A 27,502-nucleotide genomic window follows, 5' to 3' on the forward strand; every position below is an offset into this window, starting at 1 on the left:
GTTTATGGCCAAACACGGGAGTTCCTTAACCCTGTGGTCCTGCCAGGCATTATGTTTCTGCTAACATCCTGGGCCAAATCAGTTGTCTTTTCAGATGTGTCACATTCATTTTCATTGAAGGATCAATTACCTCTTGGCAGGATGTCATTAGAGACAACAGCTTGATACCAGTAATTAGTATCTTTTGAGGACTCTGCAACAAGATCTCAAATCCCTGCTCCTTTGCTTAGATACCTGGACACAGTGATGAATGCTTAACTCTATACCCTCAACTTAAAAATTTGTGGCCTCCATAATTTTGCCTCAATTCCATCTGAAACCTGGGAAAAGTAGTATATCAGTTTCCAATGCTTGACTCCCTTGCAAACTTCTCGTTTGAAAGGTCCTCCTTAATATCTTATGGCTACAAATACACATATGTGTGAGACTGGCACTTAAATTGAATGTGGCCTGCCACTGTGGACTTGCAAATGAAGATCCTTGCATTTCTGCAGGTAGGGGTAGAGTTAGAAGCAGCATGTTGTACTATGTATTTTAAACACCATGAGGAAAGTATTGGAAATACAAAAAGCAAAGTAGACTGAGCACTATAAAAATGTTTATATTTAGTGCAGATTGTTGATCATGTAGTATGAAGTGGTTCATTACTTTATTGTTGTTCAATAATTTGAAAACTTAAATCTTCTGTTTTTGGCTGGGCTAGTGATATTATCTTGAGTTGGGTTATAAAAATACTATGCTTCACCTAAGCACAGATTGTTGTAGTTTTCATCTTAATTAGCAAGCTCCAGATTTAGATGGATTAATACAATCACTCTTTCTTTCCTTTGCCATAGAAGTTCAGAAGTATAATCTGTCACTTGTGAGAACATAAAGAATTGGACTGGAAGCATTCCAAACTCTTTAGTGTAAGTGTTCAAAGATTTGATGGAGTCCTCAGTCATAAAATCTTTAATTTGAACTAGACCTTTATATTCTCCATTCTTAAATTCACTATTTTTACATCCAGGGGATTTCCTGTTATCCAAGTATGTATGGAGGCCCTTTATTTCCCTCTGTGTGTGTTTTTTAATTCAAGTGAAATGTAAATGTCAGTGGTTGCTTGCACTTAACCTCCTTAGGTTCATATTTCTTATTTAATTGCATTACATTTTAAGGTTTAAGGCTATATATTTACTGCTGTTAATAGCACACCATATTTTAATGAAGCTGTTATCTTCTGCAAATATATACAGAACAATGGAGATTGATTATACAGGATCTTTCGAAGAAACTGTATCTCAAAGCCATTTAAAAAGAATAAACACAGTGGAGAGTTTCAGTTAATGTAGTTCTTTACCTAAAATAGCTTCAAAACTAAAGAAATGAATGCTTGGGTTGTCAAGACTGTTTGCTCTCCTCTTCCCCGGCCAGAGACTGCACCTCAGTAGGTCGCTGGCCATAACTGCAGTGTGCCAGGGCATGTGTTACGAGCTGTGGTCGTTCTCAGAGATGCTCCAGAACTGCAGCACTATTTTTTCCACAGTCCACTCACTGCCTCTGTAAGCTGGCCAGACTCTCTCTCTGCCCGACCTACAGCTCAGCTCTGTAAATCTATTGTCAGTCAGTTCAGGGAAGGCTCAGAACATGGAAAATAATTATCTAATTTTCTTGAAACATCTTAAAAAAAGGCAAGTATTACCTAGAGATCATGTACAGAAAATCTGGGACAAATCTACTGTGCTCCGCTAGAAAGCCAGCCAGCCGAACACCTGTTTTCAATGCAAATAGTGCATCACCCTACAGTTCGGGCACTGCAGTGGGTTTTTCACAATCTTAGAGTTAAATATTCAAGACATGAATTGAGCCAAAAAATGTTTTGCTGTGAGCCACTTCTTTCCAGGCATGCTGCTAGGCTGATAGTCCTGTCCTACCACTCCATCACATACCAAAAATCTCCTTAGTCTGGTCAAAAGCTTTTATATCTTTTTTTGGGCAACAATCAGTTTAAACATTTCATCGAATCTTGCAGACTTTATCATTTCCTTGCTGCCAAAAAAAGAACAATTTCTTTCTCTCTTTATGTCTCATCTTTCTTCTTTTATTTTTTCTTCTCTTCGTTCATGATTTTTCCTATTTATACCATATAATTTTTATTTCATTTCTATGATCCTTACAAAAGCCATGATATATAACAAAGCACTAAACCCTGTGTTATAAAGTGAGGCACTGAAAGATTGCCTGATGGCTCTGGCAGGTCAGGGAGTTCAACCAGATTCTTTCTGGGTGTAGACTGACAGCCCATGTATCCTTCCTGCCTAAGATGCCATGGCATGAGGGATTGTGAGCCAGTGCAGTCCCAGAGGATTATTTGGGGATTGGTTTTGCATCTGTGGAGAGATTGATCTCCCTTAGGCAGAACAGAATACAGAGAGAAATGAAGAGCATTTCTTGTGGTGAGAGATCTGTGTTCTATTCGAGGAGCTGGATATTTGCAAAGTACAATTTAGTAGTTCCAGTTGGGTCATTTAGAAATGGAAACGAGGAGGGGAGGGAAATCTGCATGCAACCAGTTCAAGAAGGTGCTCAGACTAAGATTGTTTGGCAAAACCACCCAGCCGCTCTGGAAGAGGGGTGGATTCTGGATACCAAGATCATTAGGTGTGGTATCCATTGGTGACAATACAGTATACTGTGAACGCCTAAGCTAGCATTAGTGTACGTGTGCATAGCCAAGAAATACTTGGATCCAATTGCCTTGCAGTGACTTTAGCCCTTAATGTCTACAATGATTCTTTCGTATTTAGCACCTTAGCTGCCTTTTTATTGCTTCCATCGAGGAATCTGTAAGATTCGGGAGAGGAGATTAGGTAGACAGCCAGCTAAAGAGCAAGAGAATGCCACTAAACAGTGCTGGGGTTTAGTTAAGTGATTGCTCCCATTAGAATGAATAGAACAAAATGTTCGTGAAGGTAAATTGATAAATCTGGAGAATATTCTTTTTAAATAATCCCCAGAGCTCTCAGCCTAACACGCAGCTGTAGAAGAAAGACCCCAACAACTGAACAGGATGTTGGGTTGCATTACAGTAAGAACAGAGTATATATCAAAAAGGTGTTATTGTTATTACATAAAACACTGGTGAGTTCTTGTTCAGAGTGGTCTTTTCAGTACTGCTCACTCTACCTAAGAAGGATATGATTAAGGGGATAAAGCAGGGAAAATGAGAATAATACTGTGCCTTTCAGCTCTGAGTTATAAAGCAAGACTGAAGAGCTTTGGTATTATCTTGTTTAAAAAGAGATCTTGCTGTGATTCGGTCAATGATTTTAAAATAATGAAGGGGATTAATCACATTGAAACAGATGAAGTCTATGAAAACAAGGAGACTTAATTTGAAAAATAGGATCTTGGGAAAAGAATGAAGACAGAGAAGGGAGAGGCTTATGTGAATACTTCAAGAAATATGTAATGTCAGTTACCAGTGGGGTCCCGTGAATCTAGATGCACAGTGCTTTAGAACAAAAGAAGGTGAAGATAGAACTAAAAGAAAAATATGTACGACACTTGGATTGTGGCTGACTGTTTACCAGTAACACACAGAGAAAGTGAAAGCCATGCTGGAGCAGGCTCTGTGAAACACCTGCAGCAAGGAGGAAGCAGAAGGTCCTCCAGCCTATGTGGTAAGGTCCAGCACAGGCAAAGCTGGTGCAGGAAGGCACTGACTGGCAAGAAGTTTGCAATGTGAAGACACATAACTGGCAGGTAAGGAGTTTGTGGAACAAGGTAGAGGGGAGAAGAGGGAGAAAGCGTAAGGCTCCTATTAATCCACCTTAACTGCAGACACCTAAGGTGAAAGTACTGGAGGCAGTTATGGATCTTAGCTAGGCAGAATCATGCTGCGGAGGGGGTAGTTCCTGTACGATGGCGGCAGCACCGCGATTTTCAGCTTGCAGCCCACAAACTTTTGAAGGATCACAGCCAGCTTCTAGGGGGCTGTGAAAGCCAGCTAAGAAAAGCAGACTATTGTGGTTAGGCCTCATTTTCATGGCCCACGGGAAAAGTTCCTAGGAGATTTGAAAAAAAATCAGTAAAAGATGGAACATACGGACTTGCTGTGTGGACAAAATGGGACTCCGGTCTCCCCAGTTGCATTCCTCCCAGTTCTGCTGTTCCTTGGCTCCACAGGGCAGGTGGCACAACCTCTGGGGTGTGCAGGAGCTGGGAAGAGGGTGCTTATTTCCGTATATCCTTTCTACCTGTTTTGTGTAACTTTACTTGTGCATTTTGTCAGGAAGGCGGTGAGCCCACTCCCTTTTATGTGACTTGCACAACACAGAGGGAACTCAGACAACCATTCATGTTGGGTTGCTCAAGCCGGACAACCTGGGTCCATTGGGAAACTGAGAGGAGTAGGAGGATTTCAGGGCCAGAGTCCAAAACTGAGACATTCTTTGGTCATGAAAGTTCTTGTTTCTCTGAGATTCAGAGAGAGTCCATGACTCGGGGTGGATTTTCAAATCACATAAGCATTCAGATACCACTGAATCTGGATATCCTATAGTCAATGACTCCATTGAAAACTGCAGCCTGATACCCAGTAGCTCCTTCCACTGCATGTTACAAAGTACTTTATTTTGTTGTAGAAGCTCAAGACCGTCTGTGGTTTGGAGAATTTGTAAGTTCAGTGTTTATGTCCTGTACAGCATCATGCGAGCAGGCAGCCCTCAGTGACTGAATAATGTCTAATGAACAGTTAATGACAGGAACATAATTTGAGAATATAGACGTGGAGACAGACCTCCCAATGTTTTCTTTAGTGACCTCAGTGATGGAAGAGGGAGTGTGCTTCTTAAACCTGCAGATGAGGCAAAGCTGGAACCAAATGCAAGAACACTGGAAGGCGGGATTAAAATTTCAAGTGATCTTGACAAATTGGTGATGTGATCTGAATAAAACAAGATGAAACTCATTAAGGACAACTGCAGGGCACTATGCTTTGGCGGGAATAATTTTAACTGGCAAATGCAGGATGGGGGAAAGTCAGGCTATAACTTTTGCAGAAAAGGTAGAGAATCCAAAACTAAGCATGGATTAACAATGACTGACAGATGTCAAAAAGGCAAGTCCTCAGCAGGGCAGAGGTATTGCACAGAAGTATATGTTATGGGTGCCATACTATGAGATAGATGTAGACCAGCTGGAAAGTCCAGAGGAGAATACCAAAAAGGATCAGAAGTATGTAACATATGACCTACAGGGAAAGTCTGAAGAAGATGGGATTGCTTTGCTTCTAGAAGGCAAGGAGAGGTGCTAGAACAGTTTTTAAAGTACTTTGCGGAATTAAAAGTCTGTTCAAAGAGAGGAGGAATAGTTTTCTACATCCATAATGGAGAAAGTAAGACATTAAGAGCTTGAATTGCAACAAAATGGACTGACATTAGATGTTAAGAAAAACTACCAGTACTGAGTGCAAAGCGTTGGAATATGTTTTCAGAAGAGTATGGGGAGTTTCTGTCTTGGCGTCTTTCAGAAGAAGGCAGAAAAAGTTGTGCCAACAATTATCTATGTATAATAGATCCTGCCTACTAGCAAGGAGAAGGAAGAGGGATTAGGTAACTCTTGCAGTCCTTCCTGGCTATTTCCGAATGTGTTTCTACTCTGGCAAGTTTGAGTGCAATAGACCTGGTGCTATTTGTGCTTTGGTTTTATCACACCTGTGTGAATCCCTGTTTTATTGCATCCTTGGTGAGTCAGATGGGTCAAGGAGGTGACACAAACTCCCTATGTTTCTGCAGATCAGTGCTTCAGTGCATGTCCAGTTGGCAGAATTTTTGCCTCACATCAAAGGTGACATAAATTGTTCTGCCCAGGACACAATAATGCTCAGAGTATGTGTAATTCCACCGGGCGTAGTCGTTGTCTCACTGATCTCTTGAGTCATCACATTTTCCATCTGCTAAATTATGTTTCAATCTGAGCTATTTTATCCAATATATTACTTTATAACACCCACACAAGTGCTTCAGTCAGGCAAAGTTCTCATGTAAAGTCAATGACTTCTGGATCATTTCTTGTGCTTCATACAATATCACTGTCTGTCATGTTTACTGTATTCTAAACTGCTTGTGTAAGTGTGGATTTTTTTTCAGTTCTATTCCGTTTTGAGTTCAGCTGTGATTGATTTATTCCAGGTCAAATTCAGGAAATTTTCATGCACAAGCTACCTCCTAGTTTAAAAGAAAAACCACCACAGTCCCCTAATCTTTTCAGTTTGGCTCAGGTTTTGTTTGAGTCCCCCGTAATAGGTGTGTTACAATAACCTTAGTAATCTTATAATTTAATTTATAATAGAGATGTTGAACTCTTACTGTTACTAAGCTCTTATCCATCTCTTCTAATTTTCCAAGGTTCCTTGACTGCTTTGTTATATCACAATGAAATAATCTAGGCATCGTAAGAAGCTAGAAGGGATTTATCCAAATTGTTTTTGGTTTTAGATGGTCTTATCCATGACTTCTAACTTCAAAAGCACACTTCATAATTCTGAAGATCCACAAGGTTTTCTCAATTAGAACAAAGCTACTGTTCCTTTGGTCTCTTCTTAGCACCTGCATGAATAGTCCACTCACAAAAACCAAGGGGTGGGTCTTTTGAAATTTATTTTCCATGATTCTGACAACTTTGTGACTCTTTTTTTCAGCTAAGGACTGTCTTTTGTAACACTGTAAGTGATGCTGAACAGCTGAGATGGCATTGCAGTTCTGGGGCTGGACTCTGCTTACAGATATGGCAGTGTTTTCTACCTTTTTGAGCCACCTTTCAAACTGAAAACATTGTAGAAAACAAATCCCTGTTTTGCTGTATCATTCCACTGTGTTTTCCTTTGCAAGTGAACAAAATTCAGATTAAATTTTGAATGTTCCTTTTATAATCTATATTTCCCCTCACTTAATTTATTGGTTGGCTTGCATGCTGTGTATATGTTTAAAGATATTCTAGATGTTTTCACAGAAAAGTTTATGATGTTTTATGTCCCAGGTATGCCCAAAGGAGTAGGAAGCTGAAAAAGACTCCAGGCCATGTGAAACTCCATGTGTCCACACATGTCCAATGGATTAGTCTTCTGACGTGACAGTGTAAGTCTGTCACTTGCATGGATGGTGAGCAGCACGTGGGAGGAAGGCCCTCCAGGGACAGCTTCTTCATGACAGAAAAACCAGTAGCGTGGGTAAATTCAAAACCTGGCCTTTTCCTCTTTGCGGTGTCCCCCTGTGCTTCCATGCATGGTGGCTTTCCAGTATGCACCCTGCCTCTTCCACCTTGAACCGAGTTGGTGAAGTACATCCAAAGAATTTATTTAGCCCTGATTGCCTGGGCAAATCTTTAATTAACATGATTATGCACAGGCATAAAAAATGTAGTTTTGTATTTTGAAATATAGTATGTTTGGTTTAAAAGAATAGGACTGTTCAGATTTCAAGGGTTCTCTTCTCAAAGCTAGTCCCTCTGATAAATTGAATGAATTATGTTTTTGTTGGCTGTCTTTGTTACCTCCATCACTGTGTTTCCAATGTATCAACATAGTTTTGAGAAATTGTTAGAATATGTTGCACTCGTAAGCACCGTGGGGAGAAAAAATATTCATTTATTACTGCTATTGTGTTTGATTATATTATGCATATCCAAAGGACTAAAATGAAATGTCATCTTTAATTCTCCCCTTACAGTAGACAATATCACCCTTTCTTCTCTCTTTCCAAAATCAGCTTGGAAGTTAATTCTTCATTTTCATTTTAAATCAGCCATCATGCAGAGTACAAGCAAGTGTGCATTAGGGACAGGGCAGAAGTAACGGGAGCCTGGAGATCTGAGCTCTGTTTCTGGCTCTGCCTTTAGCTCTTTTCAGTCTTGAGCAAAGTCATTTGACCTCCAGTCTCCAGTCTCTCAGTTCATGAAATAGGAAGAGTATTAGCTTCCTACAGATGTCTCTAATAATTTGCCAGAGTCATGTCTTTTCTAATCACCTGTGTTTAATATCTCCTAGGGCCTTGCAAAGTCAGTGAAGGCTGAAGCAGCAAATTTTGCATGCAACCGAAAACAAAATGCTCTTGGACAGTTAGACTTGAAGACTGCAAAGAGCTTCTGAAGAGGCTAACCCAAACCAGGAGAATGGGTCAGAAAACCACTGGTGCCTTTTAGTGCTGTTAAATACTGATAAATGGTGTATCCCAGCTTGTCAGGAGAGGGAACTTAGTGCATTTGGAACAAGAGGCCAAGCAAGGCTCTCAGCAGACAGCCTGGAGCTGCAATAAACTGCCAGGGTGGGGGTCCAGCTGTGCCGTTTGGCTTTCCACACACAGCTGAGGGTGATCACTCAGATTAAAGGGCAGGGCAGCCTCAGAGCACTGCCCGGTGTTTTGGGTATGCTGCAGTTCCTGACTGCTTTCCCAGGAGAACGGTGACTTTGAGACAATTTGTAGCCCTGCTGAGAGGGGAGATCAGAGAGTAAAAGCCTCTTTTTTTGTTACCCTATCAGGCTGAGCAGAGTTTTCCTGAGGACTGACTTGGAGCAAAACGACTCAGTGGCTGAACGTCCTAGGGTGAGCTGCTGGGAGATGTGTGTTTTCTTGGGGGTGGGTGATGGGAAGAGAAGAAATTCCCCTTGCTGAGGGTGAGGAGACACTGAAGAGAAGGGTGCTCAGGCTGACTTGAGCCAGGGCTGAGGACAGAGGACCCTGTTACGTCCTAGCTCCAGGCACTGCGGGCTTTTTGTAAATAAATAGTGACTGGTTTTGAGTGGGCTTAGGCAGCTTAATGCTGCTAGACCAGAACTTCTGAGCTCGCTTCGAGCCCAGAGAGTGCTGATCCATTGCCTCCTCCAGCCCTGGGTCTGGGGCACCCTGAGGGCAGCTGTGGGGGAACCCCAGGGAGGCTGTGCTGTGCTCAGCTTCAGTGCAGTCTACACCCCTGCCTCCTTCTATGATTTGCTCCAGTGATTAATGACAGCGGCTGTTTAAAAACCTGGTGCCTCATTTGCAGTCTAAACTTGTCTGGCTACAGGCTCCAGCCAGGGGCTATTTATCTCTGTGTGCAGGCTCTGGAGGTGGGTGCTGTGGGGGAAGGGGTAGGTGCTCACCCGTGGGTGGTGGATGAACCTAGCCATTTTTCCAGCTGCAGAATCTTGCAGGGATCATCTTGTCCCTGAGGGGAGGAGGTCTCTGCCTTTGCAGAGCCCCACAGGGAAGCCCCAGGCTCCAAGGATACCCCAGCAAGTTTTGCTTTTGGTGGTGAATCAGGACTGTCTTTGGGTGGCTGCACAAACAGCGACGGAGCAGAGGGGTTACTGTGAGCTTGCAGGATCTGAGGGTAAAAACTTAGAAACACTGTTGTGTTGCCTCAAAAATTAAAACCCTCCTTATGGTGTTTGGTTCAGTTGCTAGCCCAGTCAGTGAGCTGCAACAGCCCAGGTTCCTCTGGAGCTGAGCAGGGGCTGCTGAAAGGCCAGGAAACGGGGTCTGTGACACTGTCACCAAATGGGAGATATACAAGGGCTTCAAACTCAAATTCAGCCGTTGTAGAGAGAGGGAGCGTCGTTGCTGGCTTTCTTCTCGGGCCTTTGCAAAACACCCACATCCTTCCATGCCTGCAAAAACATTTCTCCTGTCTGTGGCTGGGGTTGGCTGTGTGATTCCCCAAGCTCCCGGCCATCCTGGGTGCTTGCGCGTGGTGCCAAAACAAGCAGGCTGCACATACTGAAGCAGGGATTACTTTTTCACTGGTTACCTTGTGAATGAAGCACCTTAAAAATGATTTACTTCCTACTTTATCTGTGTAACTTCTGCAGAGCAAGCGTGGCAGCAGCTGTTGAGTGCTTGGGGTGCGCTGAAGTGCGGTGGGTTCCCTCAAACTGGCTCTCGGTTAGTCAGGCAGACTCGGAGTTTGGCAATCTGTGCCAGCAACGTTTTGGGTTTGGGATGGGGGCTCGGGCTCCCCGGCTGCGCTCCCTGCCTGCTGCCAGGCTAGCCGGAGCCCCAGCCGCTGCCGAGCCTGGGCTCCCCGTGCCGACGCTGCCCAATATGGCCCTGTGCCCATGGGTGGGGGGTCCCGGCTCGCCTCCCTCGGCTCGGCCCGCGGCCCCGGGGTGCCCGGCCGCCTTCCCCGGCGGGGAGCCCCTTCGCAGCGGGGTCTGCCGCCAGGCCCGGCAAGGGTTAACGGCGCAGCCCCACGCCCCCTTTGACGGAGTCGGACCGACCTCGCCAAATTTGAAAAGGCATCCGGGGCCGAGTGTGCGCCCTGGGCGCGCAGAGTCGCGCCGGCCCCCGACCCCCTGCGCGGGCAGCAGCCACCGGGGCTCGGCTCGCCCGGGGACGGGGCTTCCCTTCGGGAGCCGGAGCAGCGGTCCCCGTGTTCCGGGCACCCCAGTCCCGGGGGCACACCTCCGCGCCGCGGGATCCCGCCGTGACCCCGGCCGGGGGAGGCACGGTGGGGCCCGGCGCCTGCCGCGCCGTGTAAAAGAGGGGGGGCGGAAGGAGAACCCCGTTCTCGCAAAAATGCAGTTCGCTCTCTTCTTGTCCTGGTGCTGCTGCCTGCACGGATGGGTGCTAGGGACTGGCTTCCTCTACCAATTCCCAGCATCAACCCTGCAGCACAACTACCCAGAGCAGAACTCGGGCTCGCCGGGCAGCGGCTTCGCCAGTCGCCGGTGAGTAACCCCAGTCCGCCTCCCCGGCGAGGAGGCTGGGCCCCGCCGGTGGCTCCCGGGGGGAGCGACGGGCACGGCGACACGGCGGGCGGCAGCTCCCGGGGAGGCTGCGGGGGGCTGGCCGCGCTGCTGCCCCGTCCGCGGCGGGGCGGGGACGCCCCTACCTGCCCGCAGCCGCGTCCCGCGCTGGGGCGGGGGGCAAACAGGGAACGGAGGAGTCGAGCTTCGGCCAGCGAAACCCCCGCACCCTCCCCGCTCGCCCGTCGCGGGGGGAAGGCAGCGTGTCCCCGCGCAGCCCGGAGTCCTGAAACCTCCTGGACCGGGATGGTGATGCCGGCAGAGGGAACTGTTATAGCCCTCGGCTGCCGGGAGAAACTTGTTGAGCTCAACAAAGGAAAGATCTGAATTACAGATCTCTATTCAAGAGAGCTGCGGCTTTCAAATAGCTGTTTAAAACCAAAGCTCCCACTCTTCTCCTCTCCCCCTACCCCCTCCAGTCTCTTATAAACCTAATGCAAATCAGTTTTGATTTACATTATCTTGCTGCCTAAGTGCAGCAAACAATTTGGGCTTTCCCCCCTCCTCTCTGTTTTCTCTGGGTATTTCTCTAGAGGTGAAACAGCTGTTCAGATGAATGAGCTGCACTGTATAAAGTGAGAGAGAGAGTGGCTTAACCTGATTCCAGTTGTTCTTGAATTTCACTATTTTTTTTTTTCTGCGATTCCCTTAAATGGGGACTTGGGAATTTAATATTCAGGGCTCGTCCATCCTGTCTCTACCTCTTTTCTTCCTCCCCTTGCTAATACCTAGTATGCATGAGTTACACTGCTGTGGAGGAGGGCTTAGGTTAGCACTGCTTATTTGGGCTAGGAATTGGGGATAAGGCATCTACACAGCAGATTTCCATCGGCATGTCGCAGAAGTACAAGATTGGGCGCTAGCCTTATGCCTTGCACGGTTCTCACATATGGTGCATATTTCATCTCCAAGTGGGGGTGGTTTTGTTTGCTGGCCTGTCAAACGGGCCTCAGTCTGTAGGGGGTGTGATGTTAAACTACAGTAACTGTCAAAGGGTTTGAAACGGCAGAAAATTATAGGAGAGTAATGGGATAAACCTATCCCAGCTGGATCTGTTCCAAGGTACCCCCTTCCCAAAGCATGAGCTGCAATGAGAACCACATGTCATTTGTCTTACATATCTATTAGCCTGCAGATCTTTGTTCAGAGCTACCACACTTACAAGAGCGCGGACTGTATCTCTGCTCACCAAAGACCTTCTCAATTCACACTCTTGCATGATTTTCCCATGCCTCAGTTGTTTGGATAGCTGATGCTTTGTTAGGGCAATGCGTCCCTCTCCAAGACTATAAAGTGCTGTATAAAACCATCTAAAGCTGATTTAAACAATGACGTTGGGAAAGCTGGTCGATTTTTTTTTTTTTTTTTTTTTTTTTTTTGTCCAGTGGAACTTCGCCATGTGAGAATCTCCCATTCTAGTTTAAAGTCGGGGGGTGGGGGGGAAATTGAAGGGAGGGAAAAACCACTGGTGGATGTTTTGAAATAAAAATTCAAGTGTTTACTCAAATATCACACATTGAAGCAATCTTTGTGTGTTTTAATTTCCCCTGGAGTGGTGGAGTTTTGTTGTTGGCAAATGTCTAACAGCTTCACTTTCTGGTGGGAAAATCTGTGTGGGAAAACTTTACCCAGCCACAATGTTGGACCTTTGAGGGGAGCCTCCTGCAGGGTGCAGCTTCAGGTTGGGGTAGCTGTGCTTCTCTGGGTTTAATGTGGTGCTGGATAAGAATGAGACTTTTTGCTCTGAAGTCTAACATTGATCTGTGTGGTTGTGAAGCCTTTTTTCAGCGGACTGAATCAGACTGGTCTAAACTGTTGTTTGCATTGTTCAGTGTCCCTTTTGCCACTCAAACAGGAGATCTTAGTAGCACCTGAGCTTGCTGGCCTCTGCTCCGAAGAGGCTGCAGAAGATACAAGATGGTGGGTAGGTGATTACTGTTGATGGGGCTATTCTCACTTTCTCTTGTGCAACCTTCCCAGTTAGCGCTTTGTCCAGTGACTTCTGGCACTTTTCCTGGGCACCATCAGCCAAGTATAAGCAGGCCAAAACCTGGAAAGCCACTGCTGCTGCTCTAGGTTTTTGGTACTTTGCAGCACTTATTGATGCAATGGTCTACAGCTGACATGTTTCCTTGAACTGTTTGGGACTCTGCTATCAATTTCTTTTTTTTCTTTAAATTAATTTGTCATAAAAGGTGTATTTCTCCAAGGAATAAACCCAAAATTGCTGGAATCTTCTGTCTTCCACCTAGAAAACCATTCCAAACTCAGTAGCTGATATAGCCAGCAACCTGGATACCAAAGACTATCTCAGAGATGGACTCTGAGGACTACTGAGCATTTTTTTTCTGTGAGAAAACTAAGGCCCTGGGCAGTGTAAAAGGCTGGGGAGGTGGGAGTGGAGGGTAATCTGGAGGAAAAAAAATTATTCACATTCTTCAAAATGAAGTTGTGGAATACTTGTTCTGGTGGAACGGTTCTTGTTTTGCTTCCTTTCTTAAAATGAAAATTCTAGCTTCTGGTTGGCTTTAGTTGGCTAATCTTTGTTATTAAACCGAAGATATTTGCAATCTGTCTTTGCATGTGCTTGACTGGTTTGAACTTCCGTAGGGGATGTGCAAGTAATAATGACTGAAATCCAAGCAATAGTGTTTGGCATTATGTATATTGTAGCAGCCTTGCTATTTTGTTTGCAATTCACATTCAGCACATGCATTTCTAACTTGCTACTGTGTTAAGGCAATGAAAATGGGAAGTGAGTCTTACCCAAAGCAAAAAAATGGAGGGGCTGTCTGCCAAGCAGAAACCGTTGTCCTCCAGACTTGGACATGAGAAACTTTGCTAACGGAGTTAAGGGAAGCTTATTCCCATGCTGGAAGTATCTTGGTTCTCAAAGAACTCCTGCATCTGTGTTAGTTGTCTTTGGAATTAGTGTGCTCCCAGCTTAACTTCTCATCCTAGTTTCCTGTAGTTTCAAATTAGTCATGCATCAAGTCCTTGTCAATTGAAGTGTGGGAGTTAGAAACTTCTGAGGCTAGATGCAGTGCTGTGACTGGAAGCCTCTTTGGATGTGAGCTGAAAGAAAACCCATAAACATGAACCAGAAAGCAATGTAGGATGATAGCTCTTTCTTACTGCTAGCTTTACAGTAGCATCACAAAAGTCAGCTAGGGTGGATGCAAAGCCCAACTGTGATAGATAGACCTTCAAAATGCTTACACCTCAATCTAAAAATTTCTTCTTGTGCATGAACATTAAAACCACAATATTGCACATAACAGGACTGCCAAGTAGGCATACTTATCCAGACTACACCGCTAATTACGGATCAGTACTTATTTTTGTTGCATAGTAATTCCTAGTGCTTGCTACAGCAGTGATGTTTCCTGAGGATGGATGTGGAAAGGAAAGTCATATCAGTCAATTGAAATGCATAAGTGCAACTTTTGATTGCTAGAGGCAAAGATTTCGACACTGAAGGCCAGGTGGCTTCACCCATTTCTTGTTGCTACATAATGTGTCATGGAGCACAGCCTGGGAGAGCGAGACCTGGGTTCCAGTTGTGCCTCTACTAATGGTTTACTCATGTCAGAGGGCAAATCACTTTGCCCTGGATTCAGTGGAACAATTAAACTTGTTCTGTGTGCTGCTTTGATGTGGGAGATTTAAACTGACATCAGCTTTCCTGTACTATAGCTTATCTTTTTCCTCCTGAAAAAACTGAAGCATTGATGCTTTCAGATGTTTAGGTGATGCTTGAAATATGTTGTCAACTATTCCTTGAGGCTAGCAGTCTCCTAATAGGTCACTTGAATGGCTGGCTTTCAAGACCAAGGTCTGTGGGTGGATCTGTTAGAGGTAGATCTGCTCTTTTAAAAATAGCAGCCTGCATTGTGCCTGGTCCTATAGCTACACATTTACTAGGATGGAATTGCCCCTCCCCAGCCCCATTTGAAGAACTGTGTACAACTGTGCTGTCATATAACAACCTCCTGCCTCTTAGGTGAGGTTTTAGTACTTTTAAGTAAGTGTGGGGTCTCTTAATGTGATAGAAGCCTGTTCTTGATATTAAAAGATGATCTATAAATCAGTACCCTGATTTATGCAGTCTTTCAGAACATATATCTGGAGTTTTCCTGATCAGAGAAAGATGGTTTGAACCTGATTTCAGCCCCAAATTCTAAACCTCTCATGGCTCTTAAGTGGATGTGGAATATAAAACTGTACATATTGGAGAAATGTGGTTCTCCTTCCTTTTACTGACAGGATCTTGCTTTGAGTCATTCCCTCCATCACCTAATAGTCTGTTCATTGCCTGAAGTCTCTGGTTTTCTATGGTTTGCTGTGGACTGTGTGAGGATGTCAAGCAAACAATCTGGGTTTTGTGTCACACTGAGTCCTCTGTGCTAATTCCCCTTTGAAGTTCCCTGCCCAGGTAACCAAGAGGTCAGAAGGTCTTTAAGCTCATCACCAAACCCTTGAACTATTTGGTGTTTGTTTCCTGGACTCTACAGCCATATGATCTTCATCTGACTTGTGGGATTCAGTGCTGTAACTTCACAATGCAATTAAAACAGTGAAGCCAATGATAGTGTAAGGACCTAGCAACACTGGAATGGCTTTGAAATACCAGACGTGTCTGTAGTTACTGCAGTAAATTGCATTCATTTAGGAAATATCCTACTGTCTTGCCTTTCCAGCTGCTTGTGTGAATCATTTCCTCTCATGTAGGTTTCATTTACCAGCTCTAGGAAGGACAAGGGAGCAGAGAGGCAAAGCAATGGGTGGCAGTGAACTTGTGCTCCCTTTGGATAAATTATCAAATGTCTCTCTTTCAAAAACCCTTATTTTTTCATTTTCTCAAAGCTGACCTTGTTAGTGCACTAAAATTCTAGTCGAAACATGTCAGGTTAGAAACTTCACAGCTTTGCTTGGGGAGAGCGGTTCTGTGGCACTTGGATCACAGAATATTTACTCACATCTTTGTTTTATTGGACTGTGTCTTAGTAAAGGAGAAAAAATGAAGAATGACTTTAAGGTAATGATGAAAGTCCAAAAACGCAGAGTGCTTTAGGTCTGCTGGATTAGAATAAAGGGCCAGCTACTTAGGCTCTTTCCTGTATTAAGCCTCTAGCATGTCTGGAAACACTGTTGTTTTGTAAAGCATAGACTACCTTTCCTGTAGGGTAAGACTAAAATTCATCCGACCTCATTTCTGCAATATGCTCAAAGCTCTCAACTCACTTTTAATTAGATGTAGACAGTGCTTCAATTTAGTTTCACTGAGGCATAATGTTTATTTTGAGGCTTTGAGCATAAAGCTAGCCTGTGCCAGCTTAGATATCACAAAGACTATTACGGATCATAGCTGCAAAAGCTTTAAAAAGACATAATGTTACTAATTGGCTTACTCTCCTGTAATTTTTCAGCTTTTCATATAGTTGAATAATACTAAAGTTCCTGTTTAGTGTATTTATGCACAGTGTGGCACTGATCTGAATTAGTGTCCTTAATACTACTACAGAAAAGAACGAGGGTGGGAACTGTGATATTGTTTCTTATTGTTCCTTCTGTCCTTTTTAGGAAGAAACAATTATTTGTTGACTTGCAATTTATTGCATGGAACAACATGGTTTAGATGTTTTGGCTGTTTCTGACAAGTTTATTTTTTCCTCCTTCTGGAAATGAACAGATGTGCAAGTAGAGAGTGTGCTTGGGTGAAAGCATTGACTGTAATGTTTAGGCCTGGATATTTGAAAGTAGTTGAATTGTTTTGAGAGGACCAACAATTAGGAATCTGTTTCCGGTTGGGGACTCATTTTTGAGCATTCAGAGCAGGGAAATTGTAGCTCTGGCAAAGAAAAAAAAAAAAACACCTCCTATCGGTTTAGAAATGGATTTCACCCAGAGGCCCACAGAATGGATACTACCGAGACAGAAGTTGAAGGTGGCTGAATAATGTTTCGTGTCTGGGACAGATCAGTCTCCTCGTCCAGATCTATGTGACTTACCTGGAAAAGAGAATCTGTCACTTAAAATCATAGCAGTTGATTTTGAAACCTCTCTGAAGCTGAGAAGAGACGGTATCTGTGAGCTTCTCCAATGCAGGACTCTTCCCTTCTCAGTGGTCTGCTGGGTGTCTCCTGTCTGTCCTCTCAGAGCTGAGTAAGGCTGTCGTTATCCAGCCACCTTATTTTGTGCTGAGCAAACAAACCATCTGTCAAAACTTTAAAGCTAATGTGTGGTACCACTACATAGAAGTGCATCTATTCACGTACAATCTTGACATCAGGTTATGGAGTCTGATGGCTTTTTAATTGGTTCCACCTTTTTTTCTAACCATAGGAACTGGATGGAAGTGATATGCTTTGCAGTATTTGCACTAGATGTAGGCATGTGTTTGCTCAGAGCATCTCAGAAATGCCAGTGCAATGAAATCATGAGGCAGGGGAATATCCCCTCGGACATGGTTGCGTAACCAAGTTCTACTGAGTCTATAGAGTTAGTAACAGGTCCAGTCCTGTTTCTTCTGCCCTCCCCCCCTTTTTATTTTTTGGTATATGTGCACTCCAGAGGGTAATTGTTTTTGACATCACAGATGGACAAAACTCTTGATTCCTGCTTTCCACTTCTCAATGGAATAAAAAGACCAAGTATGTGTGGTGGGAAGAGAGTGTCTCATAAAGACAATGTAGGCAAAAGCATTTTATGAAAGATATCTGTTTAATGTGAGGACCATTTTGGGAATGGACCCTGCAGAAGTGAGGAAGAGGGTGAGCAAATGCTGCTAAGTAGTAAGGTTACTGGTCCTCTTTCTGTGAGAAACTGGAATAAGATGGTCCTTACCCTGCGCCTGTTGGATGTTATAGTTCTTTAGGACTAAGAAAAGGCAGCAGCATAGGTGCTAAATGAGCTAAATATTCTTTTTGCCCTGTTGTGATGACCTTGTGAGACAGAATCGCTCAGTTAAGGCACTGCACAAAACCTTCTCTTCTGTTCTTGGCTGGTTTTGTGCCTGGGGGTCAGTCAACATCTGCTTTTTCCCCACAGGACTTTGCTTATTTAGCCGTTCAAAAGTGTGGGGCTGGGAGCGCTCAGCTTGGTTTGAAATGCTTCTTCTCATCATGAAAAGGCTTGGGGCAGATGGGCTGCTGCGGCTGTTGGGATGACATAACGTCTCCGTGCCGAGTCTCCTATTGGCCTGGTGCTGCGGTGCTTGGTGGGGTGTGGTACCCCTGAACGGAAGGGCAGACATTTCTTTTTTGCTGTGTGCTGCTTAGCCCTTATTAAACTCAGATGTTTCTAACCCCTTCCTCCAGGCTCTCATTATTGCTGTAAACACAGCAGAGCACAGGGAGCCTTTTCAAATCCTCTTTTGAGGCAGCAATGGGTGACAGCTCTACCAACAGCTCTCCAGTGTGCCTGTGTGTGGAGGGGGCTTGACATGAATTTAACACTCCAAGCCAAGGGACATTCTGCTTGTGTTTTCCCTAAAGAAAAAGACCTTTTTTCCTCCCCCATCTGATGCCACTGCACTTCCTTTGCCTCAGGTTGCTTGGCTTCCTGGCCGCCTTCTTGCTTGATTGTCTCTTCTGCTTCCCCAGAACTGGTCTGGTTTCTGCCACCCTGCTCAATGTGGGCTGTCTGGCTGCTTGTATCATCACTGTATCTTTTGCAAACTTTGAGCTATTTGCATTTTCAGGTGGCAGTGAAAGGGATACCAGCTAAAATAAGGTTGCTATTGCTGTGCTAGGATGTCTAAAAAAGGCTCTCCTAGAAGAAAGTGTCTAGATCTGCCTGTCAGCAGCTCTGTATCTCAGCTGTACCTGTCCCAGATTTACTGTGTGGCTCTGACAGAAAGTTACTCTTCAGCTTTTTGTGCAGGGAGAAAGAAAGGAGAGACTGCCATGGTAACAGGGTCTTAGATACTTCCTACCTATAAACTGCACTTCACACAGTGCCAGCTACCATACCTCCTACAGGGGAACTTACGAATCCTTGGTATCTCTAAATATAAGCCATTAACTTTGAGGTGTAGCCAAGTTATTTATAACCTTCTTACACACTCCAAGGACTATATCCTTTGCAAATCTACTTAGGAGTCTCAAATATCTGTCCATTTAATATCATTCTTCTTTTAGCTGAGAAATTCTTGGCCCAGTGAGGTACTAAAGCTGCTGTGTGCATGGCATCTGACTTGGTAAAAGCTGGGTTCCTGCAGGATCGTCTGTATGTTCTTGTGACATTTTTACATCTGACTCTAGTCTTGTGTACCTTGTTGTAAATTGAGTTAAGATCCTGGTTTTGAACTGTCAGGAGTGAAGTCAGATGTTAGGAAGATCACTGCCATTTTGATGCTGTATTTGGCCACTGGATGCTAGATTTCCTTTTGGAAATCTGGGCTATCTGAAGACATTTGAAGATGAGCTATCCTGTTGCAAGGTTCTCGAAATCTGCTGCATTCAGTCTCTGGCTTGGTTTGAACTGCCCCTCAAGAGTTTCTGGTGTATGGGAGGTACAGGGAGCTTTTTCTCCTTTGGTACTCTGTCCTCAAGAAAACACTGATTTAATTAGTGGCTATTGCAGCTTTGAGGTGAACTTTTAACGCTGCTTTTAATGAACTTCAAGCTAAAATGGCTGTGATCCTGAGAACTGAGCTGTCAGCTTGTGTCTGTCACTGGCACTAGCAGTACAGGACAGAGTAAATCTGATATGCTAAAGCATCAGTATTTCAACATGGCAAACCCCACTAACCTAAACACTGAGGGGGGAGACGCATTCCTTGCTATGCCTAATCTCTGTATTTTGTTAAACATGCATTCCTGCCAGAACTTTATTGGACAGAACAATAGTGACCAGCTGGGCAAGTGACCCTGGCTTTTCTGGTCTGCAGAGGAATTCAGCATCTGAGGAGTTCAGATTCTCATGTGCAGCTTAAAGTGGTCTGGGTTTAGTTGCTTTTAATTATCAGCTGGCTGATTCATAAGGCTTTGTTTTCCACCCTCTTTCCCAAGAAAAAGACCATTCCCTTAAATGTTCAGTGTATATTCTATAGAGCAGCACAAAGTCTGGGAACCGAGACTTACAAGTTTTCTTTCTTTTCTTTCCCCTAAATAAAATGGGAATAGTAATACTTCCCTTCATGTAAAGGAAGGCTCTGGGGAGTATTTTGTGAGGGTGTGGTTAGAGGGAAAGCTGCAAAATCCAAAGTATTGTATATGAATATATGCAGAAGTTTATAATAAATCTATGAATGATAATACTTGGCACTTGCATAAACTTCCACTCTTATAGAACAGAGGTCGTTGTGCTCCCTGTTTAATGCACCTCTCTCAGCCTGGATGGCTGAAATTTGTCTTCAGGAGTTAGTCTTTGCCTGACCTTTGCAAAGAAGGATTTAGTTTGGAGGGCAAGCTGAGAGGTGAGAGAGCGAGGTGCTGAGCAGGGCAGGCTGACTTAACAGCAGCAGAGAGTAGGGTGATGGCACAGGCTGTGGTGCTTTCCTTTTCCCAACTGCAACAAAAGGTTTATGGGAGGCTGAATGTGTAACATACCTATAAAAGCAGCACTGACTGATGGTGTCAGTGTGAAAATGCCTGCACCAACTGGTGCTAGCAAACAGTACCAGCCTCTGAGCAAAGGCAGGTCTGGGCTGTGATGCTGCAAGCTTTCTCCGTTCCCATATAGTGTCTGGTGTGTAGCAGAGAGCAAAAAGGCAAATTGGCTCTGTAGGATGTTACAGCACTTGGGTTAATGCTGCTGTAAATCAGCGTAACCTGCAGCAAAAATATATAGTCTCTCTGTAGTGTATTTCAGAGTATAGCACTGAGCCAAATGGTTTAAACTATCACACAGTAAAATGCTGTCTCCTGGGCCACTGTTACTGGAAGTCACTAATGTATATCACAAATGATACAAAAATTTTGGATTACAAAGCTGTAGGATTTCTTATGCTGTAGGCTTGCGGATAAGCTTTGAATGAGTGCGCATTGCAAGCAGAAATAGTAAGATCCCATTTTGCCAAGCACAAGAAAAATACTTGAGTCCTGATAGTGTAATTAGAAGTCTGCTAAACCCCTTTCAAGACCTCTGCAACCAAACCCATTGGAAATCTATTACAAGGACCGCAGCAACATATTCATTTTCTTGGGTAGTGTCCTTTGAAAAAATCAAGCTCTCTAATTATGTCTTAGGCCCTGCCAAGTGGTTACTGGCTTCTGAACTAGAAGGTTTTCAAAGCAGCTTCTACAAATGACTGTAGAATTTTGCTGAAAGTAAACTTTCAGCTCCCAGATACCTTTTGGAGGAGTTGCTGCATGACCTTTAAGAAGGTAAGGATGAAGCTGCATCTGTCTGCACTGGGTGGGAAGAGAGGGGAGAGGTGGGAAGGTGGAAATGATGGGAATCATCACAACTTGTCTCTTGACCTGAGTGCAACTAGAAACTAGATTGGTTTGTATTGGACACTTCAGCTGGTGTGCTGGTTGAGCCTGGGAGTTGTCTTGCCCTACCCCTGTCTGGGTTGTTGATCTGTATCTGCGCATCTCTGTGGCCTGTAGAGGCAAGGCTCACTTTGCAGGGCAACTTCATGAGCTCTGATGTGTGAGGTTATGGGGTTTTTGTTTGCTTTTACTTTTTTTTTTTTCAAAAAAAGAACTAGCCAAAAAAACCCCCACAAAACCCAACACCAAACCCCACATAAGTGTTTGACTAGAACTGCACACTTCCCACATGGCTTGTGGCTCAGATATTGCCAGTAATAATGGAATATGTGATTAGGGTGTTCCCACGGACATATCAACAGCAAAGGGAAACAGTTCAATAGTTGTTGTTCCGTTGCTCCATGCTCTGAGGTTAAACCAACCTTTTTCAGATGTGTGTGTGAGAGTGGTTTCAACCAAATTTGTACCAGGTTTTTTTCTCCTTCAAGAAGTATGTGCCATGAGTTGGTCACAGCCATTTAATTTGAAATTCAGCCCTGATGTATACAGTGAATGCTGGTGTTCAGGGACTTGGCTGGTGTATGGCATCATAGAATCATAGAATGGCAAGGGTTGGAAATATCATCTAGTTCCAACGCCCCTGCCATGAGCAGGGACATCTTCCACCAGACCGGGTTGCTCAGAGCTCCATCCAACCTGGCCTTGAACAATTCCAGGGAGGGGGCATCCACAACTTGTCTGGGCAACCTGTTCCGGTGTTTCACCACCCTCATGGTGAAGAATTTCTTCCTAATATCTAATCTAAATCTGGCCTCTTTTAGTTTAAAGCTGTTCGCCCTTGTCCTATCACTACACACCCTTGTGAAAAGCCCCTCTCCATCCTTCCTGTAGGCCCCTTCAGGTACTGGAAGGCTGCTCTAAGGTCACCCAAGAGCCTTCTCTTCTCCAGGCTGAACAGCCCCAACTGCCTTAGCCTGTCCTTGGAGGAGAGGTACTCCAGCCCTCTGATCATCTTCATGGCCCTCCTCTGGACCCACTCCAACACATCCATGTCCTTCCTATGTTGGGGACTCCAGAGCTGGATGCAGTACTCCAGGTTGGGGTCTCACGAGAGCATAGTAAAGGGGCAGAATCCCCTCCCTTGACCCGCTGGCCACACTTCTCTTGATGCAGCTCAGGATGTGGTAGGCTTTCTGGGCTGTAAGCGTACATTGCTGGCTCATGTTGAGCTTCTCATCCACCAGTACCCCCAAGTCCTTCTCCTCAGGGCTGCTCTTGAGCCACTCTCTGCCCAGCCTGTACTTGTGTTTGGGATTTCCCTGACCCACGTGCAGGACCTTGCACTTGGCCTTGTTGAACTTCATGTGGTTCATCCAGGCCCACCTTTCCAGCCTGTCAAGGTCCTTCTGAATGGCATCCCTTCGCTCCAGCGTGTCAACCACACCACACAGCTTGGTGTCATCAGCAAACTTGCTGAGGGTGCACTCAGTCCCACTGTCAACGTTACTGACAAAGATATTGAACAGCACTGGCCCTAGTACCAACTCCTGAGGCACACCACTTGTCACTGGTCTCCACCTGGACATCGGAGCCATTGACTGCAACTCTTTGTGTGCGTCCATTGAGCCAGTTCCTTATCCAACGAGTGGTCCATCTGTCAAATCCATGTCCTCCCAATTTAGAGACAAGGACGTCATGCAGGACAGTGTCGAATGCCTTGCACAAGTTCAGGTAGATGATGTCAGTTGCCCGTCCTTTGTCCACCAATGCTGTAACCCCATCATAGAAGACCACCAAGTTGGTCAGGCACGATTTGCCCTTGGTGAAGCCATGTTGACTGTCCCCAGTCACTTCATTGTTATCCATGTGCCTTAGCATGGTTTTGAGGAGGATCTGTTCCATCATCTTGCCAGGCACAGAGGTGAGACTGACTAGCCTGTAGTTCCCTGGGTCTTCCTTTTTCCCATTTTTGGGAAATCTGTATATGATTTCTTATAAATCATAGCTTAGAATCACAACGTGGTGTTGGAAGGGACCTTTAAAGGCCATCTAGCCCAGCCCCGCTGCAATGAACAGGGACATCTTCAACTGGATCAGGTTGCTCAGAGCCCCATCCAACCTGACCTTGAATGTTTCCAGGGATGGGATATCTGCCCCACCTCTCTGGGCAACCTGTGCCAGGATTTCACCACCCTCATAGTGAAAAAAATTGCTTCCTTATATCTAGTCTAAATCTACCCTCTTTTAGTTCAAAACCATTACCCCTTGTCCTATTGCAACAGGCCCTGCTAAAAAGCTTGTCCCCAGCTTAAAAATCTTGTCTGCATTTTTCTCATAACCCCCCTTTAAGTACTAAAAGGCCGCAATAAGGTCTTCCTGGAGCCTTCTATTCTCCAGGCTGAGCAGCCCCAGCTGCTCTCTCAGCCTTTCCTCACAGCAGGGGTGTTCCAGCCCTCTGACCATTGTTGTGAACTCCTGTGTACCCCCTCTGACAGGTCCACGTCTGTCTTGTCTGAGGGCTCCAGAGCTGGACGCAGGACTCCTTGGGGGGGGGGGGGGGGTGGTGTCTCACCAGGGTGAAGCAGAGGGGCAGAAATGGGTCAAGCGGGCACTGTTGTGATGGCAGCTGTTGTCTTTGCTTGTAGGGTGGCTGTATTTGACATCATCCTTTGCTGAGACGCTGCATGTAAAAATTTCTCCAAGCTGCACTGAGAGTTGTAAAGGAAAACTCTCATGTATGTGTGTGAGGGAGAAAAAGCACAAGCAGATTTTAGCTGTGGTGTGTGAAGGCTGTTTGTGCGCATGTTTAGTGTAATAATAAACCACAGACTGTTGCTGAGCAGCCAGGTGTTCTTCACAGGTTTACTGATTTGCCCACAATAAGTAAAGCAACAGTGTGCTGTCCTTCCCAAGCTACGAAAAAGGTAGAAGAAATGATAATTAATTGTCACCCATCAATAAAATTCAGGTCATAACTGCTTGTTTTAATAAAACTTTCGTCTTCCACACTCCTCTTTGTATCAGTCTTCACCCTCTGAATGTTCTGGTCTTGAAGAAAACTGTGTAAATAGGAGAAGAGGAAAAAAAGTTCAGCTGTCTTTAATGGCTTTGCCTTGAATTTGCTACAAGCTTTTTGCAAGTAGTACATGTCTAAAATGCGATGTGGGTGTATCTAGTGTCAGTAGCTGCTTCTTTGCACATGTAGACTGAGACCCTTCTCACCAATAACTCTAGCCATTCCTATTCCCAGCAGAGTGGCGGGGGATGCCTACGAAGCCTTTTCTTTAGGAGGATGGATCATTTGTGTGTGTCAGTTTGTACCCTTACTAAATTTGTGGTTAAAATGCTATTGTGGAGTTTTCCACTTTGCCTTGGTGGAGACAGCAAGGTTGCCCTGCCCTTTTGCATTGGCAAGTAATTTTAAACTTCAACAGCAACAAAAACACCTACAAACCCCCATCTAATGGAGTTTGCCATACATATAATTTCCCACAGAACAGGGCAGGAATTTTTCTGGCCAAATGTCTTTATGTCTCCTTCAGACCTCCTGCTGTCCCCTCTCTCTTGCTTGGTGCTGCTTTCTCCCCATCCAGTTTCCCACATGTGTACTCGGGAATGTTTCAAGGCAGTGTTATCATTTCTAAGGAATCTACTGTGCGTGCACAGGCTATGGAGGTTTTTTTTTCAGCTGTTATTACTTGGCCAAATCAAACCCATTTTCCACCTGGATACTGAAATGTAGATCTCCTCCCTCAAGACCATCTCCCTTCCAAATGGAGTCTTCCAAAGCACCGAGGCACTAAAGCGGTTTTTTAGATTGCTCAAGAATTTTTTAATAATAGGGAAAGGTGTTAGTGTTTCTGTTCACAAGAGAGGCTGTTTTTAAGATTTTTTTTTTTTTTTTTTCCCCTCTAATGAACAAACTGAACTGAAATAAAGTTTAAAAGGAAAATACAAATAGTAGTTCTTGGCTAGAAATGAGGCATGGAGACTGCTTCCAAAACCAGTGAAAGCTTAGGAAGATGTGTTAAAAGCAGAACCACCTTTTAAATTGAAAATAGGTAGTTAGAGCACTCCGTTTCTACGTGTCTTTGTATAGTCTATCACAGATAGTGAAATGCAGTGGGCTCTGTGTGATTGAAACATATACCATCTGCTTAAGAGTGAGTTTAAAACTTGATGAGGCAATACAGAGTGTTCACTAGCAGGGATTTGGGACTACTGTGTGCAGAAGAGCTGATGTACACCAAATGCTATGTAGTTACTTTTTATGGCGTTGGACCCATGCAGTCGGCAGTGTAAGAGCGGGAGTCTGGAGAAAGGTGAAAAGGAGGTTGCTGGTACAGCAGATTATTGCACACCTGTAACTACTGCATCTAAGCTGTGTTATATTTGCATGGAGTTTTGAATGAGGCTTCCACTTTGTGCAGAGAAAGCACTTTGAAAAGGCTCGTGACTGGCAGCTGGGAAGTGGTTTAGGGCAATTCATTACTGAGTTTAGATGGGCACTGGGAATGACTGGCTTAAGAGGGAAGCAAGCAAGGGAAAGATATGATCACCTAACCACCCACGTGTGTTTGTAGAGGGCATTGGTAGTTTACTATACTAAAGATGGTTTTTGAGAGTGTTCGGCTGTGCAAGTAGGAATTTATGAACCTTAAAGCTATTGAGACATCCTCCTGCGTTAGCTCACTGTCTACGATCTCTTTCCCAACATGCACTTGAATCAAAACTGACTGTTGTAAAGGGCAAACTCAGCTCTCTGATCACACAACAGATCTCAGTTTTGACGTTCCTACTTCCCTACACATGAAACTCCCATGGGTGTGACTGGAACAATAGGATTATTTTCCAAATTATTTTTTATTGTAGTAACGCCCAGGATAGCCTTGTGCCAGACGTGGCAGACATGGAATAAAAAGTCTTCAGTTTAAATAGCAAATTAACACACAGGCTTTGGGGTTTGTGTTTTAGACTGATGAATACTTTGAATACACAGGCAGAGAGGTTTTGCAATGCTTTGTTTTTATTGAACTGGGGCTTCACGTGGCTCATCTTAGCGATCTTGGAGCTGGGCAAGCGAAAGACAGCCTGCTTTGTCTACTCCACGCAACGCAGCCTGGTATTCAGAACGACCTGGCATATCAGTAGAGCAGTTATTGGAGAAAAGTGCTTTGCTCTTGGAGTACAGGCATGTTGGTAGGGTACAGCTATCACCAAAAAATCTTCCTGGAGCACCAGCAGTATTCTTGTCTCAGGCCTAATACAAAAGCTGCCTGATGGGTACCTGAACTTCAGTGGCCTCACTGAATGCAAGTGGCTAAGCTGACAAATCAAAAAGGGAAAAGAGGAACTGCTGATCTCAAAGCAGTATAAGTAAATGGATTTGTCTAGACTGGCTTATTATTTCTAATCTCCTCCCCCAGCACTGCAAACATTAGAAAGCTGTAGGGTTTTCTTGTGTTTGAGGAAAGGCTGTTTCTTTAGCAGCTGTTACATCTGGCTCTGTGTGGTAGTCACCTGAAACAGAAGTGATGTGTGGAATAAAGCTGAGCCTGCGTACTTACTGCAACTTCACTCTAGAAATAGGTCTCCTTGACTCATGAAATCTAGTTCCCAACAATGATGGGCAACCACACAGTAGATGATAAGTACTCTGGAAAGGTCTGCTGTGCAGTGTCTTGTATATCAGAGCCCACAAACTGCTTTACAAGTTGCTAAGCAAATTAAGACCTAGACTAGAATGAAAATGTTGTAATATGCCGCAGGAAAAGAGAGGGTGGAAGAAGTGTTGCCAGAAGAGTTCTGGGTTCTGCTTCTGACGCAGCTGTCTGTACAGGTATTTCCAGTTGCATCCCAACACTGGTGAATCAGAAGCTGATGCTCTGATCTGCTTTTCAGTGCCTTTTTGGGCCCACAAGACACTGCTCCGAGTGTTGAATTAGCTCAGAAAACAAATCTGTATTCTCTTAAAGAGAAAAAGCAATTTTTTGTCTCTGGGATCTCTTTCAATGTATTTTTTGTTTGCTTGTTTTAACCATCAAAAGTATGTCCCTGTCTCCAATGAGAGTAGTATCTCTACTGTTCACCTCCAGGAAAAACCTGAAACATGCATGTTATATGGGTAAATTAATGTCATGCAATTAATAGGAAGCAATGACTTGTTTGTGCCATCCTGATTTTTTTCTTTGATATGCTCAATGCTCTCCTTTTGACATTGCCTTTTGTTCTTTGTGTAATTTGTGGGTTTTTGTGCCAGTATAATGCTAATGAAAAACACTGCTTCATTTAGGCGAAG

General features: G+C 44.4%; 1 protein-coding gene and 1 long non-coding RNA gene across 5 annotated transcripts in view; both read left to right on the forward strand.

Moving 5' to 3' along the window:
• The first annotated feature begins 841 nt into the window (after positions 1-841).
• Positions 842-8,242, forward strand: LOC142363700 (uncharacterized). Its single transcript, XR_012765900.1, has 3 exons — positions 842-908; positions 7,021-7,118; positions 8,027-8,242. It is a non-coding gene; the product is annotated as an uncharacterized LOC142363700 (long non-coding RNA).
• Positions 8,243-10,532: 2,290 nt separating this feature from the next.
• COL26A1 (collagen type XXVI alpha 1 chain) overlaps positions 10,533-27,502 on the forward strand; it is a 182,391-nt gene continuing 165,421 nt past the window's right edge. For all 4 annotated transcript variants that reach the window (XM_075439948.1, XM_075439951.1, XM_075439952.1 and 1 more), the window contains exon 1: positions 10,533-10,684. In XM_075439948.1, coding sequence (XP_075296063.1) covers positions 10,533-10,684 — 152 coding nt within the window. The remainder of the gene's footprint in view (positions 10,685-27,502) is intronic.

Source organism: Opisthocomus hoazin, chromosome 20 (assembly GCF_030867145.1).
Source record: "Opisthocomus hoazin isolate bOpiHoa1 chromosome 20, bOpiHoa1.hap1, whole genome shotgun sequence".
Taxonomy (NCBI): domain Eukaryota; kingdom Metazoa; phylum Chordata; class Aves; order Opisthocomiformes; family Opisthocomidae; genus Opisthocomus; species Opisthocomus hoazin.